Raw genomic sequence first — 17,965 nt, 5'->3', positions numbered from 1 at the left:
CAGAGGACAACCAAGATGATCAAGGGTATTGAAACCAAGCCTTATGATGAACGATTGAGGGAGTTGGGTATGTTCAGCCTGGAAAAGACAAGATTGAGATGAAATACGATAGCCATCTTCAAATATCTCAAGGGCTGTCACATGGAGGACGGGGCAAGCTTGTTTTTACTTGCTCTGGAGGGTAGGACTCGAACCAATGAATTCAAGTTCCAAGAAAGGAGGTTCCAACTAAACATCAGAAAGAACTTTCTGACAGCGAGAGCTGTTTGATCGTGGAAATCTCCCATAAGAGGTGGTAGACATGGATGATCTAGTTGAGATTCCTGCATTCCAGGGGTTGGACTAGATGAACCTCAGAGTCTCTTCCAACTCTATGATGCTATGACTTTCCTTCTATTGTTGGAATTTTTTGCATAAGCAATCAAGCCTCCGCCGACTCTCCCAAGCATGTAGCTAGCTATTCTTAGCTTACATGCTAGTTTCTCTGCTACCGCCATCTGCTAAACCCTTTTAGACCATGCTGTTAAATTAGCTTCTTTAAGATCCTTCCACAAAGTGGCAATAGTCATACGTGCAGCTACTAATAAGGTAGAGCTGGGAAAGCCTCCATCTCAAAACCAGGAGAACTGCTGCCATTCAGGGCAGACAATCCTGAGTCAAATAGACCAATGATCCAACTAGGTATAAAGTAGCTTCCTCGGATGCAACAAGCTAAAACACTGGCAGGACCAAACATGGGAGCGTGTGTCCATTCCCTATGAAGCAAGGATTGGTTCTGAAGTAGTGGATGGGAGGAAAGAGCTAATCATGTTTTTCCACCTGGAACCACCTTTCTTTGGTTGTTTCTTTCCAGTGGATCCTGTTAAAAGACTGAAGGTGGAAGACATCTGGAGAACTGCATGTTAGCTGCCCATAACAGCAATATTTAAATAAAAATCAGGCAAATTAAAACACAATACTCCACACAGCATGAAAGACAAAAGACTACTATTTAAGCCAGGGGTAGTCAACACAGTGCCCTGCACATGTTATTGGACTACAACTCCCATCATTCTTTACCCCATTGGGGCTGTTAGGAGTTAATTAGCCCTGATCAAAGCAGTGAACTGCAGCAAGAAAACCCCCATTGCTTTTCCCCCTTCCTTTTAAAAATTATGTGTTTTGTAAGTTCATTAGTAGCACTGAATAGATGCCAATTGCAAATACACTTGTAGGCAAGGTTGGCAGAACATATTCTTATGCAGGGAGCTGAGAGAAAAGGAAGGGGCCTGTATGGAGGCAGGGTGTCTTATGAGGATCATGTGAGATTTATTAATGTACTTTAATTTCCCCCCTTTATTTCTGTTTGATATATTTGTTATTATTCTTTTTAGTTTAGTTGGAAATTTATGGTATATTAGGTTGAAAACCTTTAATAAAATTGATTATTTTTTTTTAAAAAAGAACATTTTCTGATGCAGGTGGAAGATTTTTCAGTGCAAATTACCCTATGCGAAATAATTTTGGGGGGAAAGTGTTCTAATTTAAAATTTTCTAGAAAACTTGCATCCTTGGATCTAATAAGTCTAAATATCATGACAGACTGAGGCAAATGAAAGAGGTCTTCAGCTGGTTCCATTGCCATAGCTTGACATTTATTGGCCTGTGGCAACATAGTAGCAGGCTTTTTTTCACTAATATCTCCAGTGTTAGGAAAAGCACTCCCTGCTATCAATACAAAAGACCCCCATCTCTACTGGCATCCCACCGGCTTTTGACAACTTGCCTGTTTACACAGGCATTATGTTTATTTCTCAAACAGAGTGCCTTGTTGTTAACTGATATGTGCTGTCTTATTGTACATTTTAATTGTGTAACTTGGTTTTTCTACTTCATGAACCACTTAAAATCCTATTTTGGCATTAAGCAGGATATATTAGTAACGGTGGTGGAAGCAGCACTCAAGAGGGCTGCAACTCTGTGGTAGAGAACATGTTCTGCATGAAAATTCAATCTCTAGTGCTTCCAAAAAGGGCTGAGGAATAGCCCAGTGTGAAATTGTGGAGAGGTGCTACACATCAGTGGGCCAAGGCTCATGCTTGCCATAAGGCGTTTACTTGTGTTGAAAAGCCTCCAAGGCTCCTCTAGTTAGATTTGTGCACGTGGTGGTCCCCACATCCCAATCAGCTACCTTACACCGACTTCAGTTTCCCAAAGCAGCACAGATACAAGAGGTTTTTTTAAAAAATATATAAGAAACACATTTATTTTAAAACAAATTAAAAAGGTGAGCAATTGGGGGACAAAACAGTTCTGTAAGCCAGTGTTTTTCAACCTTTTCTGGGCAAAGGCACACTTGTTTCATGAAAAAAATCACGAGGCACACCACCATTAGAAAATGTTAAAAAATTTAACTCTGTGCCTATATTGACTATATATAAAGTAATTCTCTTGAATAGGAATCAAATAAACACAAAGAAAGTATTTTATAATTACTTTATTATGAAATAGTAAGTAAACAGAAATATGAAAAATTATAAAATACTTTATTCAGTGCGCAACCTGGACCTGTTTGGCTGAACAAAAAGCTGATATTCTGGCTGGAATCGAAGAAAGACACACACGTAGCTCTTCGTCAACAGCTCTCAGTCTGTCTCTGTATTTAGTTTTTATAGCAATCATGCTTGAAAAGCTCATCTCACACAGATATGTAGTGGAAAATGGGAGCAATGTCAAAATAGCTTTGTTTGCCAGAAGGGGGAACTCCTTGGCAGTATCCAACCAAAAACTGTCCAAAGGTAGATCAGCAAATCTTAGCTTCAAACCACGATTTTGTCTCAGTTCAGTTAGTTCCTCCTGCTCCTGTAAAGTCATGTCCTTTCCACCAACTGATGCTGAGCTATAAGGGTCCCTAACCCAGTCAAGGCATTCAGTGGAGACTGAAAAGAAATAAAATGACAACTTCTCCGGTCCTCCTGGTGACTCGAGTCGTGACGTCTTCTTCTCTCCGCTGCTGCGCACACTGTGTTCAGTCGGGAAGGAAGTCGGAAGATGATGTCCTACTGTGATAGGTCCAGGCTGGAGTCTGGACCAATCACAGCCCGGACATCAGAAAAGTGGAGGGTGTCCCCCTGAGGAGCGCAAATCGGCGCCCCTGCTGGCTGAGGGTTGGCTGGTCTGTCACAGCATGTAGGGCAGGTTGTGGCAACTTGTGGCCCCCTAGGTGTTGTTGGACTCCGACTCCCATCAGTCCCAGCCAGCCTGGCCAGTGGTCAGGGATGATGGAAACAGTAATTCAGCAACATCTGAAGGGCAACAGATTTAACTCAGAGAGGTAGTCAGAGAATGAGGAAAATAAAGTGGTATGGTTCTCTATTTCTTTTTCCCATTGACAGCAGTTTAAATGCAGGCACTTAGTTGCAACAGTAGTTTCCATTTCTAATTGAAAGCTGAAGATGGCATTTCAGCAGGGTTAAGATCGCAATGCGTTTTGAGAAGTCAGAAATGAGATTGACGGAAATGACTACTAGGTATCTTTGCATTGGACTGCAGATGTGCCAATCCTAATCAACTGGGTATTATGTATTGCTGCTTTGGGATGCAAGTGTGTGTAGACTCTCTTCATAGGCATAGCTTATAGGGGCTGTCAAGATGAGTTCTTGCACTTTTGACCACTAAATCACTATTGTTCTTCCTACAGAAAAGTATAGAAATGAAAAACATAACCGTCATCACAGAATTTGTTCTCTTGGGGTTCCCTTTCTCCCCACTGGCCCAAGTCTTCCTCTTCATCATATTCCTTGTGATCTACACCGTAACGCTGATTGGAAATATTGCTGTAATCACTTTGACCAGCCTGGATCCCCACCTTCAAATGCCCATGTACTTCTTCCTCTGCAACCTGGCAGTCTTGAATATCATTTGCACTTCGGCCGTTGTCCCCAAAATGCTCATGAACTTCTTGGTGACAAGGAAGTCCATCTCAGCCGAGTTGTGTGAGGCTCAGATGTATATCACGCTGTTCCTAGGGGCGGCAGAATGCATCTTCCTTGCCGTGATGGCGATCGACCGGTACGTCGCCATCTGCCACCCGTTGCGCTACTCTGTTCTAATGAACAAATCGGTTTGTATTGGCATGGCTGCTGGGTCTTGGCTCAGCACCTTCCTGGGGTCAGTGGTTCCACTCTTCGTCCTCAAGCTCCCTCTCTGTGGCTCCAATGTCATTGACCACTATTTCTGCGAAGTCCCAGCCATGCTTCAGCTGGTGTGCGCTGACACCTCTGTGAGCGAGAGTGCAATGTACATGGGGGGCATAGCAACGGAGATCATCCCCTTTCTCTTGATCGTACTCTCTTACATACGCATCATTATTGCCATACTGCGACTCGCCTCTGCCGACAGCAGGCAGAAAGCTTTCTCCACCTGCTCAGCGCACCTGACAGTGGTGACTATCTTCTACACGACTGCCATGCTCATGTATATGAGGTCGAAGGGGCAGCGCACGCCAGAAGAGGACAAGGCCATCTCGGTCTTCTATACTATCATCAACCCCATGATAAACCCGATCATATACAGCCTGCGCAATAAAGATGTCAAAGAAGCCTTGATGAGAGTCTTAGGACGAAGCAAAATGGCCAAGGTTTAAACAAGGCAAAGCTTGAACAGAGGCAAAGCTTCTTTCCACCTTGAGCCAAGATCTCCAAGTCCTACTATTTCATCAGCCAAGCCTGTTTGGTCCTTTTGCTTGCAATACAAATGTTTACCCTGAACAAAGAGATCCCAAAATGAAATATGATTGAAGACTCAAGGCATTGTTTTAAACATGAAATCCAAATACCAGCATGACCCCTTTTCAGAGGGAGGAGGAAAATGCTAAATGTACTTGTAACACAACATAGACCTTGGAGTTTAAGGTTTCAGACCCTGCATGTTCTGGGTAAAATTCTCCATTTCATGTTCAAATACCAGTTATAAAGTGAGGTAGGAAACACATAACACACATCGCAGTTTGATATCTCCTTTGAAGGTGAAGATGTTATAAAGGTACTTTTCAAGTGTCACAGTAACATGTTTCCACTTCAAATAGGGAATTACCAGCTTGCAACTTAGGCAACAATAACCAAAGGCACCACAAACTACTTCGTAACTGCATTTAAAAAAACAACAGTGAAGCAGTAAGTAGATACAAAACAACATTGGCTCTATCCACAGCATAGAAATTAAGAGGAAAAAGTGGAAAAATTGCATAAGCCTATAACGAAGCTCCAGATAAAACTTTTTATTCACCATATAAAATCACTTTTTCTTTTGTAAAAAGAATTTTTGATATACAAACACGCTTGTGGTGTTCCAGTTTTTGAGAATGTGCAAGTTATAAATTAACTTTGAAGTCGTATCAGCTTAACTGCTGCTAAAAAGAGGAAGCACTGTCTGCTCCCAACTTTCATCCCACCGCAGCTGCTTGGTTGTGCAAAGATTCCTTCGGAATAAATTGAGCTTGCCTTCTACAGAAGAATAATCCAAGAAAAGCATCTGCAAGGTTAGAAAGAGTGAGTGAAACAGATTAATGCAGTATACAGGAAAATGGAAAAAATATTCTACTTTCTATACCTGCAATTATGGAAAGATGCAGGTATTTTTCCCAGATAAAACTACATTGAATCAATTGCTTCCTCAACAAACAAACTGATGTCTCACTAGAAAAGTATCACCTTCAAAATTGGCACATGAACAGTAATAATGTGACAAGTCCCTGGGATTATCAAAGAACTGTTTACGCACGTAAATTATAGTCAGAACTATGTATTCCAAGATTCAATAACCTAACCCATGCCAGATCATTATGAAATCTTGCTGACCTACTGAGAAAATAATGAAGGGCTTGGGGGGTTGCAATTCTATACTCTATGCATCCTAACTAAATTGGTTGTGCTTGATTTTTTTTTTCCTTTAAGAAAATTGATTATATGTTTAGCATTCCATATACTGGAAAATCCTTAATAAAAAAATAAAGCTATATATTGTTAAAAGGACAACATATGCACGAGAGAGAGAGAGAGAGAGATAAAAAGAGAGAGAGAATGAATGTCCCTTTCCACTTATTTAAAAGCAACTCCCTGCACATAGAAAGCTAGTGCTTCAGGGAGAATGTTAGCTTATATACTTCTCCTAATTTTCTATGTTCAGGAAGTTTTTGTTTTTAAACTATGAAGCAGCATTCAAAGATGAAACTTCCCTCCTGCCACCAAAACATCCAGCTTCCTTGATGTTTCCAGAGCAATGAATGCTCAATGAGCCCCATCAGCAAGTCAAAATTCTCTTTTTCTAAGTTACCTTCAGTTGCTCTGCAAGTTCGCTTGAGTCCCGGAACACCAAACCATTTACTTCATGCTTCACAAGTTCATGTATACTGCAAAAAATAAGCAAAACAGCACTAGAAAGAATCTCAAAGTTGTTTTCTTCAGTGTGGGAGCGGGTTAACAGTTAACATACCACATTAATGCACCAGCCTGGTGCCTTCCAGGTATTTTGGACCATATCAGACCCAAACACAGCACAGAAAAGCACAGCAAGATTTCCAAATTAAAATAAAAACAATAGTTTCCCAATTATTTCTAACTAAAAGGAGCTGACAAGGACCTGGGAGCTGCTAGGGAGTATAAAAAAACAGAGGAATCTGCAGGGAGCTCCAGACTGGCTGCAGCCTGAACAAGAGCATTCTGCAACTTTTTGTTGCAGGGCCCATTTGTAGTAACAACCACCACCAATAATAATAAACAAATGGAGATCTCAAAGAATAGAGAGATGGGTTAACCAACAGGGGATACACAAGATGGGGGAAGAGCTGTAACTCATCGGTAGAGCATCTGCTTTGCATGCAGAAGGTCTCAGCTTCAAATCCCATTATCCCCAGGCAGGGCTGGGAAAGACTCCCTGCCTGAAACCCCTGAGAGGTGCTGCCTGCCAGTGTAAACATTACAGGGGTACCTCTAAATACGAACGGGATCCGTTCCGGAGCCCCGTTCACATATAGAAGCAAATGTAACTAGTGACGGCACGTCTGCGCACACGCACGTCGCTTTTCGCCACTTATGCGTGTGACGTCATTTTGAGCGTCTGTGCATGCGCATGTGGCGAAACCCGGAAGTAACGCGCTCCGTTACTTCCGGGTTGCTGTGGAACACAACTCGAACGTGCTCAACTAGAAGTGTATTCAACCCGAGGTATGACTGTACTGCACTAGATGGACCAATGGTCTAACGCCAGGTTCTTTTGAGATGCTGAAACACACAGGCGTGCTCTTACCACTGGAAGTGCACTGCACACACAGGCAAGCAGCAGCCAAACATGTCCACGACCTTCATGGGTAGGTCCAAGCCACTAGAGGACATATGGAGACAGACGCCCAAGTCAGCTGAGCCTGTAAGAGAAACCAAACCCCCATTGAGTACATTCTGCAAATGAGTTTGTTTGTTTTTTTGTAGCTGCTCAAGTAATGGATGGCTTGTTGCCACTGAAAAAAAAATGAGGTATACAAATCAGGTGGTAATGAGGCCTGCCAAGGAGGAGTTTGTGGGGCAGTTAAAATGAGGCATGTACCAGCTCTTGAATAGTACTCACTTGAAACTGTTTCACTGTCGCTCAAACATTCCCAAGCCCAGGTCATTTAGGAACCTGAGCCAGAATACAAGACCCTCTCTACTGACCTCCTCTTCCCCCCCAGATCCTCTCAAGTACCAAGATCAGCAGAGAGGGGCCTTCTTTGTAGTTCCACTGCCCTTGGAGCTTCTAGGAGTGGTGACCTGGGGGAAGCCATTCTCACTGGCAGCCTCCAAGCTGTGGGATACCTCCCCCCACTGCAGAGTTAATTCTGGTGCCTTCCATTATGTAGCTTCCATTGTATGCTGAAGAGACAGTTCTTTACCTTAGCCAATTTGTATATATCACCGCCATCTTGTTTTCCCTCTGCCCTGCCAGTCAGCACCCTTGTGGAGAAGAAAAGGGAGGAAAGGGTGCAAGTTCCTCTCCTGCTTCAAATGACCCATTTCAAGTGGGTCGGGGCATCTGGCTGTTAACCAGAAGGTTGGTGGTTCAAGCCCACCCAGGGATGGCTGTGGGCAGGATTCCTGCAGTGCAAGGGGTTGGACTAGATGACCCTTGGGGTCCCTTACAACTCGAGAATTCTATTATTCAATAGAAGGTTCTGCTATCACAGTCCTGCAATGGACCACTATCCTATATCCCGAAGATCTCATGAGTCTGCTCCTGTAAATTTTCAAAATGCCACATTGAAGCACACTGGTAAATTCGAAGATCTTCCTTACCGAGCAGAAGGGGGTAATCCTCTGCTTCCAGCCAGGGAGTGCAGATCTGGATATGCTTGAAATGCAGCTCTGCAATCAGCTTGTTGTAATACTCCTTCAGAGGCCCTTTGCCTTTTTAAATGAAAGAGAATGAACAAAACGGTTTGCTGTTGATCCAAAAGGGCGCATTGTGAGAGTTATCACCCTCTGGGAAAGATTTCATTTGAATGCCCAGAACCAGCGTGGTGCCATGGTTATAGAATGTCAGGCTATGAGCTGGGAGAACAGAGTCAAAATCGCTGCTCAGCCCTGGAGCACACTGGGTGACTTTGAGCCAGTCGCAGTCTCTCAGTCTAGCACAGGACTGTAGCCAAGATAAAGCACAGAGGGAGGAGAAACATGCCACCTGGAGTTCCTTGGAGGAAAGGTAGGATGTAAATGTAACACTTATATAGTTCTCCGGGGGGGGGGGGCTGACACCATGCCAACTTGGGGCAAGCAGCTTAAGGCACAAACCAAATACAAAAATGAAAGCAGGGTCCTCACTAATGCACTCAACACACAGAGAGCTCTGGAGCAAACAGAAGCTTCCTTGCTTCTTCAGTGGTGGTGGGGAAAATGGGTTTCCCAGTATGAATACGTAAGATGAAAAGAAGACAAATGATTTAAAAGCTGCTACCTGTTATCACACACACAAGAGGAGGAAGCTTTGCTCCATCGCTGAGATAGCGTTCATATTCTGTGCGACAAAACAAACAGTAAGAGTTGTGACTTTCCCAAAACCATCATTGGGGGAAAGTGACAGGCTACAAAAGGCAACTTTTTTATTTTTAACAAGTTTGGGATTTCTACAGCAAGCAGGAAGACTGAGGTGGGAAGAGCTAGAGTCTTACAGCCAAGGTTGTTTGTAGACAGATCCCAAAGTGAATCTGCACCAATAGGAGAAATTTTTTTTTTGGGGGGGGGGGAGTGAGCACCCTTGTAGTTGCTACCTATTTTTTAGTTTAGGCATCTAGATGCCACCCTATAACCAAGTTTTCAGGATGCCTTGATAAAAGAGTATTTTAAGTCAAGAATGACGCAAAAGGAGACTTTGTAGCCAACATCTGAATCCCAGATATTCACAGAACACATGTGGCAATGCAAACAGAACTGTTCCCCATCAGAGAACACCCCTGTTCTCTGATGGGGGCCTTTTCCTTGGTGCTCTCACAGCTCTCGCTTTTTCTGATAGACATGTTGGACCTACTGGTCCCTGTCCTCTGCTGAGAAAGATGCTCTGCCAGGGTAGAAGAGCCTGCAGCTGCCACTGCTTTTCTCTCCAGTCCCACCTTTTCTTTTTGCAGCTGTGGGCAGGAGAAGTGGGAGATTGAGGTTCACAGGACTGAGGCAACAATAGCTTTGGTTGCAGTAGGGGGTAACCACAGCTGAGTTCTGCTTATTAGCATTCAAGGAGGTGTGTTCGCCTATGCAAACGTCTTTCCCCCGCTGCTCAAAATACCCTTCTCAGTCTTAGCCACCTGTTCCCAGCAAGTGAAGAAAGGAAGAGGATAGACCACAGTTCCTGCTCTCTGATCCAGTTGCCAATTCTGCTAATGCAGGGATGGGGAATCACTTTCGGCAGGAGGGCCAGAACAAATCAAATTATGGGCAGTCCAGACTGCTGAGGCCGCCTGTGCCTCCAGTGACAGCAGTGGATCCAGGTTTGCTTGTTAAGAAAGACAGAATGCTCCCTTAATAACCCACCTTCTAAAGCTCTTAATAGGATGGAAAAATCTTCATCTTCTAGAAAAGGGAGAAAAAGTTTGCAGTTAATATACAAGAATCACAGCAATAACTCTGGTTTCACCTAAAGCAATTCGGCTTTTGAGTGCTGTCTCTGTAGCAACTGTATAACATAGAGCAAATGAGGCAATCAACACAGTGCTTCTCTCTTGTACAGCCAAAGGGGCTTACAGCAGCTAGAAGACATGCAGCTAAAGTAATCTCTTCCGTATTTGTCACATTCATTCAAATAGCAATGTATTCTGTGTTGGCATTAGACATGCTTAAGCCCACTGAGACCAACTCTGAAATCAACTCCAAATGCCTTGTGCATTTGCTGGATTCCTTAAGGCATTTTGACTATTCCACTGGCTCTGCTGAGAACCTTTGGCTCTTCCACAACTGTCTCCCAACAGAAGCTAACTGAACTGTTTTGCCATTAGAAGAACTTTGTAACCTTTAAGAAACCACTGCCTGAGGTTGCTCATTTTCATCTTCCCTCCCCATCCCTTTTAGCTTTTGTGTCTTGTCTTCTTGAGTGGAAACCTGAGGGCAGGGATTCATTTGCTTTTTGTTGATCTATAAGCAGCTCTGGGAGCCATTTTGACTGAGAGTAAAAATGCTTTAAATACATAAAATGACTGTCTACAAACTTTATACACACAGATGATCCCAATATATTTTGGTGCCTAAGGGAGAAGATTCAAAGAGTCTCCCAACTATATACTGTAATCCTAAATAAATTGTACTCCCACAAAATATTCCATCTTACCCTGCCTAGACCTAGGGTCAGCTCTGTTACTTTTACTAGGGAAAAGAATGGAGCTCTGATATAAATAAAAAAATAAACCCAGTTTATATTAGGCTGCCAAGTGCTCCAGGTCACTTATTTCATCCTGTCAATTTCAAAACACTTCATAACCTTCAAACATTAATTAAAACTCAATTAATAATTGCTAATGAAACAAATGTTTTCCAAACATTTGCAAGTAGACTGTGAAAACCAAGCAACATCATCGATTGGGGGATGAAGGGAAAGAGAAAGGCTGTTGAAAAGTTAGTGGCCTGACACTTTTTGGAGAAATTCTAGTACAAATCAAGACAATGCTTATGTTACACTCTTCATGTGGAGATTTATGTTCACAGTTCTTGCCCACATGATGAGATTATATTTTTCAACACAGCCATACATGATCAGAAATCCAAGGAAAGAGGGACATGAAAATCATCCTCTCCTTGGAAGTGGGAGGCAACCAACAGTAGTTAGCAACCATGATTATGTTGCCAATTTGTTAATTGGTCACCTGTACTTCCACTAATTTTTTAAAAAAGAATTCCAAGCAATCTTGAAGTATTCTCTGCTCAAGTATTTGCCACTTCTCTTGGTACACAGTTACTGCAAAGTCTTACAACGGGAGTGGGGCACCTTTCCAGCCCAAAGGCAGCATTCCCTTCTGGAGGAAACACTGCAGTGGTAGGCAGAGCCAGAGGCAAAAGCGATGGGAACTGCAAATGTGAATTTTAACTGTCTACGATAGGCTAGTTTCTACTCACAAACCCCTCTCCATCCAGACAAGCAAGAAGCATTATCAGAGGTTCAAGGGCACATTCCAGCCAGGCCAAAACACCTAAGCATATGTAGTAGGGCTGGTGAGAGGTGTGGCTTAGGAGGGGGTGTGGCCTATGGAGAGTCCCAAGGGCCAGGCAAAGAGACCTGGAGGGTTGCATTTGGCCCTGGACCTGAGGTTCTGCATCCCTATTTTACAGCTTCATGTACAAGCATCTCAAGCACACTGTATGGAAAGATACACAGACAATGGTATAGAGCCAAGACCTGTCCAGCTGGTGCTGCTGATGAGGAGAGCTGGCCGGCCCATGCAGTACATCACGTTTCCGCTCCTGGTGTCTAGTTGTGTAAAGGCAGTTTTCTCAACATCACCTGGGAGGCTGGACTCTGCTCTGAGGAGAAACAGGATTCTGAAGACTAACCTTCAAAGAACATGCGTGATCAGCAAAAGCACACGCGCCAAACCAAACATTATAGCTCCCAAAATCAGATTAATGGAAGCCATAAAGGTCAGCTCCATATTTAGGCAGGAGATGTTGTCAATATTTATCCCTTCTCAAAGTTCCCTACTAAGCTCCTCAACCCATTAGTATTTAACCAAGCTGCCTTGGTACCAAATGAACACAAAGCATTGTTACTAACTCATGCAGAGCATAGTTAAATTATGGAACTCATTCCCACGGCAGGCAGTGATGGCTAATGTAAAGGTAAAGGTACCCCTGACCGTTAGGTCCAGTCGCGGACGACTCTGGGGTTGCAGCACTCATCTCGCTCTATAGGCCGAGGGAGCTGGCTTTTGTCCACAGACAGCTTCTGGGTCATGTGGCCAGCATGACTAAGCTGCTTCTGGTGAACAAGAGCAGTGCACGGAAATGCCATTTACCTTCCCGCCAGAGCGGTACCTATTTATCTACTTGCACTTAACGTGCTTTCAAACTGATAGGTGGGCAGGAGCTGGGATTGAACAACGGGAGCTCACCCCGTCGCAGGGATTTCAGCCGGCCCTAGGCTCTGTGGTTTAGACCACAGCGCCACCCACGTCCCATTGATGGCCAACTTAGAAGGCTTTAAAAGAGGAGTTTGGCATATTAATGGAGGAAAAGGCAATCCATGGCTACCAGCCACAATGGCTATGCTCTGCCTCTATAGTTTGGTGGCAGTAATGCTTTTGTATACCAGTTGCTGGAAACACAGGAAGGCAGAGGGATCTTGTGCTCAGGTTCTGTTTGAGGTTTGCCCACAAGCATCTAGTTGGCCACTCTGAGAACAGGATGCTGGACTAGATGAGCCACTGGCCTGATCCAGAAGGCTCCACCTGTGTTCTTAAGCATGCCAGTTCCAAACTAGGTAGGAGTGTATACAACAGCACATTTTAACTTACACAAGTTGGCCTTTAAACGGAGCATATTCTTTGGCTAGTTTCATGAACAACTTATGCTGATCGATCAATGGCGTTTCCTTGAAGAAAGAAGCTGGCTTGTCATAGAGGGTTGTCGCTCTGCAACGCAAAGGGGCCCAGGAGTCAAAACAATAAAGATAAAAATCAGATACTATACTTGATCTTAGCCAAAAGGACAATAATATTACTTATATATCTATATAATAATGTATGGAAATGTAACTGCGCTATATTTAGCATATTTTATCTTTTTTGCTTATTGTCTTTTTTATGTTTTGCTTTCTTTCTTTCTTTCTTTCTTTCTTTCTTTCTTTCTTCGTTTTTCTCTTCACTTTATTTCTTCCAACTGAAATTATCTTAATAAAATATTACTATATATAAAAAAATCAGTGAATGTAAAAAGGTACTATAGAAGTGCCCTGGAAATATTTTTACACAAAATTAAGGCAGGAAAACTATGGGCAGATGTTATGTTAGAGAAGAGAAAGGGTACATGTGGTGAGAGCACTTGAGGCTTCATCCATGCTTGATATTCACACACTGGGCATCACATCTGAGTAGGTGAATGCAGCTAGGACCAATCTGCACACTGTGATTTTGTGGTGCAAGATCCCAGGGGTTGAGGCAAAGCACTTTGGGCTAAACCTCTGTAGGCCCCTCAGTAAACCTATCATTCCAAGTGCTGGAGGAAGTGACCCTGCTCTCCCATTTGTTCTTATGATATGCATACTTTCATATGCTGTTTTCCAATACAATAAGGTTGAAAGCAATTTGCAAAGACAAAAAATACCAATATTAACAATATATTAATATTATATATAAGTTACATTTTAGTTAATTTTTAATATTAACAATATTGTTAATATTCCACTGGCTCTGCTGGATATTTCTATATGGTCTAGTAAAGGTCCTTGCAACACACACAACTCATTTGGTAGAGCCGATTGTGAGCCACTCATTTACCTGATGTTACAGTTCACCAGAAGATCCTCTTTCATTGAGTTAGTCACACAAATGTTATAGTCAGACAGACGCCCAAAGAATTCTTCATACCTGAAATAAATTGAATGTCCATCAGTTACTAAATACTGGTTCCACTAACCCATCTCAGATGCTTTCATGGGAATATAAGTTTCTTCCCCGGTTGCAATGCCTTTTTTAAAAAATAAAAAATAAAGCAAAATCATATGCTTTCCTTCATTTCTCAAATCCATTTAAACCATAAAAATGCAATATATGTTCATATATTTCCTATACACAATTCCTCAGAACCTGGGAATTCAGTGGTCTCACACACTAAAAAAAAAATCCTAAGAATAACTTCAAACCTAAAAAGTTGTCCAACACATAACGTCATGGCCCAACTACATCTCAAAACAGGGATAACCATTTTCAGCAACTTTTATGCTATTACCCTATGTATAACTAACTACTCAGAAGTAAACTCCACTGAGAGAGCTGGATCCAGACTATATTAACTGCATGAAATTCCCACTGAAATAATTGAGATTTAAGTCTTGCTGTGGCCTGAAGTTTTCACATTGATTTCAATGGAACCCATGTTCAATTAACTTAGTCCAGATGCAGCCCACTGCATATAAGATGGCAGCCATAGGCTTGACTAGCTTTACCCGGAGCGTGGCCCACATTTGTTATCACAAGAGATAACACACCAACAATTTTATCCACATGCTATGTAAGCCAGCGACTATTCTAGTATGTGACTAATAAAATCAAAATCAATATGATAACATGTTCAAATATAGCAAACCTGTCCTGTTTACCTAAATACAGGACAACTGCATCTTAAGCAGGGGTTTGGTTCAAAGGGTTCTACGTATACACAACAACAGTGTATATCCAAACTCTTGGAGCCACCCCTGTGGCTAGCATGGGAGAGAGCGAATCTCCAATACTCCCAGAGTTCGCATGCTGAGCTAGCCTTGCCCAGCAAGCAAGGTGGAGAGCTTACAAAGCTCTTTTCATGCCAGGTAAGCCAAGTGGATCTGGCACAAAAAGAGCTTTTAAGCTCTCTGCCTTGCTTGGATTTAACTTGTGCATTTTCAACCAGTCTGCCTTCAACCACGTATATGGCTGCCAGTTAACCGCATGTAAGATGTGATCGTACTGTAGTCACATTCAGCAATGCACTGTATGAGGCCAGTTGCTAATGGATGTACAAATATTTCATCAAGTTTCTAGCACTTCTGAAATACTCACAAAGGAGCATTACGAGGGAGTGTGGTGCAGTGGCTACTATCGGACGAGGAAGATCTCACTCTGCCATGGTTCAAATGCCCACTGTCATGAAGTCACCTTGTGCCAATCACCAAATCTCAGCCTAAACTGCCTCCCAGGGTGGTTATACAGATAAACCTACATAAATACACGCGCGTGTGCACACGCACACACACATATAAAAAAATGAATAATCCCCATGGTTCACTGATGACTTGGCCAATGGTGTCTAATAAACTATAAACAGCTGTTGTACAAACCACTTAGCAATCTGGACAATAGGGTGCCTTGTTCCATGTGTGAGGCTCATTATGGTATAACCGTAGTTGTGCCAATCGATGATGAGCTTACTGCTTCTTAGAAGACAAGCCACCCAGGTAACAGCTATGCTGGGCAGACCTGGAGGATTCTGGCCATAAAAATGAAGAGAAAGAGAGCCTGTTTCAGAGAGCAAGAGACAGTGCAATACCAGAGAATAAGAGCTCTTGCTTTCTTCTTCTGACTGGGCCTTTAACTCATACCCAGCATGCCACATCTCTCTTCCCCTACCCTTTAAATATTTCCTCATTAAGTCTAATTCTCCCCAAAGCCTTTATCTCAGTGCCATAGATCATATCAACACCACACATTTTAAGCACATGGCTTCCCCCTAAGAATCTTGAGAACTGTAGTTTAACACCCACAGAGATTGAATTACCAGTCCCTTTAACAAATTTCAGTTCCCAAGATTCTTTAGGATGGTTGCTAAGAGTCTCAGGTGAGCATCTTCTCTCAGTCCCATAAACATCAAAAGCATATTGTGGAATTCCCTCCCAAGAAAGGTTAGGCTGGCTGCTTCACTGTTATCCTTCTGCTGGCAGGCTAAGACCAAAAGACCCATCTAGACCAGCAACCTGTTCTTACAGTATTCACCATCACCTAATGATGTTTGCTTGTGATTATATAATAACAGACAGCTACCCAAATTAAAAAGTTAAGGCAAAAACATAAAAATCTGCTCTAAAAACAAACCTTGGACTACTGCAGACAAAGCATACGTGTATTGATATTCCAAATATAGCATTCAAATAAAACACACTTTAAATAAAACATTTCCCTACTGCCACTGCTTTAAAAGTGGTATGTTTTAAACAGACCTAGGAGACACAAATACTGTATATAGTTCTCATGGCGCATATGTACCTGGAGAAGTACATAGTTTGGTTTAGCTATCCTCAGCATTGTATACAATAGTTGGATGCTCTGTAAAATGACTTTTGCGATATACTGGAACATCTTTGGCCCAACTACAAGAGGAAATAAACAGTCATCAGAGTTGCAACACACATAATAAAACACATAAAGCTGTTTACAATAAGTTCATTATAAATACCAATAACAAACATTAAACACAAGTTACACAATATGTTTAAAATATAAAAAAGCAAAAAAAGCAGTTTTTTTTCTGTCAAAGGAGCCTTGATTTAAAAACTGGTGCATCCTTTAAAAAAAAAAAAAACACCTCCAAATACTGCAATGTTCACCATACCTTGCCAAATTTTGAGCTCAGAGATATGAACAATCTGTATGTTTCCATTACGTATAATCTCGCTATGTGGCTTTGTGCCTGAGAGAAAAGTAAACAATTAAGAAAATCCATCCAGCACATACATAAACAGAACAGAATGTGAAAGCAAATTAAGTGGGAACAGCAAATATGAATTCAGTATATAAGCCAGCAATGTGGGTGTTCTTGGAGCAAAAACCAATACACATATTAGGGTAACTCAGTGTATACCTATGGCAGTTTAAAAGGACACCCACTGCTGAAGGATTGGGGAACCTGTAGGCCTTCAGATGACCAGCTCTAAATGGTTGCATCTGAGCATATGAAGAGTGCCCCTTCTTCCCCAAGCACTTAAACTCTCTCACATACCTGGAACATGGGTTAGCATAATAATAATAATAATAATATGCATGGCTGGCTACATTAATAGCATTCTGTTAATAACAACAACACTGCTGTGCAAGAGTGCATCTGAGCATATGCAGAGTACCTTTCACAACGCTCAAACTCCCTCACATCTCTGCAATGAGGGTTTGCAAGGAAGCAAGATCCCCGGCTGCATACCTTAGCGGTATTCTGTTAAAAATAACAATGCAGTGCAAGAGTGCCTCTAAGCTTATACAGAGTGCCTTTCATCGAACCAAAGGCAAGCGCAAAAGCCCTCGGACATCTTTTGGAACGAGGGGTTGTAGCAAGGCAGTAGGAGGCGTGGCTTCCAGGCTCGAAAGAGCCTCAGCACCTCGGACTCACCCGGGTACCCGATAAAGTCGACGCGGCGGCCGCGGCGGGCCAGCGACAGGGCGTGGTACTGCATGCGGGGGCTGCGGCCCAGGTCGCCCAGCACCACCACCGCCACGCGGTCCTCGGAACCAGCAGGCCGCTGCCGTTGCCATAGTAACAGGAGAAGCAGCAGCAGCGTTAACGTCGCCGACCCGCAAAGCGTCAGCCAAAGGAGGGTCGCCATCTTGTGAGAGATAGAGTGGGAGGGCTAGAGCGCCTTCCGCTGAATCTGACCAAGGAAGTATCGCCTGCATTATGTAGGTGGGGAATCATTGCCGAGATAGGCCGCTTTCAGATCGGTCGCCATCTTGGATCCAAATCGAGGCTGGATGGGCGGGATTCTTCTCTGCTTCCCTGTGCGGATGAATCATAGCATTGTAGAATTCGAA

The 17,965-nt window shown here is 42.9% G+C and overlaps 2 protein-coding genes across 2 annotated transcripts; one reads left to right on the top strand and one right to left on the bottom strand.

Annotated features, from left to right (window-relative positions):
* The first annotated feature begins 3,150 nt into the window (after positions 1-3,150).
* On the top strand, positions 3,151-5,109 carry LOC310692699 (olfactory receptor 10A7-like). The gene has a single exon (XM_083473869.1). It carries the CDS (start codon positions 3,692-3,694, stop codon positions 4,622-4,624), a length of 933 nt encoding a protein of 310 aa, XP_083329995.1. The 5' UTR covers positions 3,151-3,691; the 3' UTR covers positions 4,625-5,109.
* Positions 5,110-5,242: 133 nt separating this feature from the next.
* On the bottom strand, positions 5,243-17,906 carry ALG1 (ALG1 chitobiosyldiphosphodolichol beta-mannosyltransferase). The gene is made up of 13 exons (XM_083473791.1): positions 17,547-17,906; positions 16,779-16,856; positions 16,433-16,536; positions 15,511-15,659; positions 13,976-14,065; positions 12,995-13,111; positions 11,881-12,005; positions 10,029-10,067; positions 8,962-9,021; positions 8,304-8,414; positions 7,285-7,399; positions 6,313-6,388; positions 5,243-5,511 (listed from the first exon to the last, which is right to left on the bottom strand). The coding sequence occupies exons 1-13, from the start codon at positions 17,758-17,760 to the stop codon at positions 5,380-5,382; spliced, it is 1,410 nt and encodes a 469-aa protein (XP_083329917.1). The 5' UTR covers positions 17,761-17,906; the 3' UTR covers positions 5,243-5,379.
* Between the last annotated feature and the right edge of the window lie 59 nt (positions 17,907-17,965).

This window comes from Podarcis liolepis (assembly GCF_965112155.1).
Source record: "Podarcis liolepis genome assembly, chromosome: 14".
Classification (NCBI taxonomy): domain Eukaryota; kingdom Metazoa; phylum Chordata; class Lepidosauria; order Squamata; family Lacertidae; genus Podarcis; species Podarcis liolepis.
Note: the sequence above shows the minus strand (reverse complement) of the source record. Positions and strands in the feature narration are given on the sequence as shown.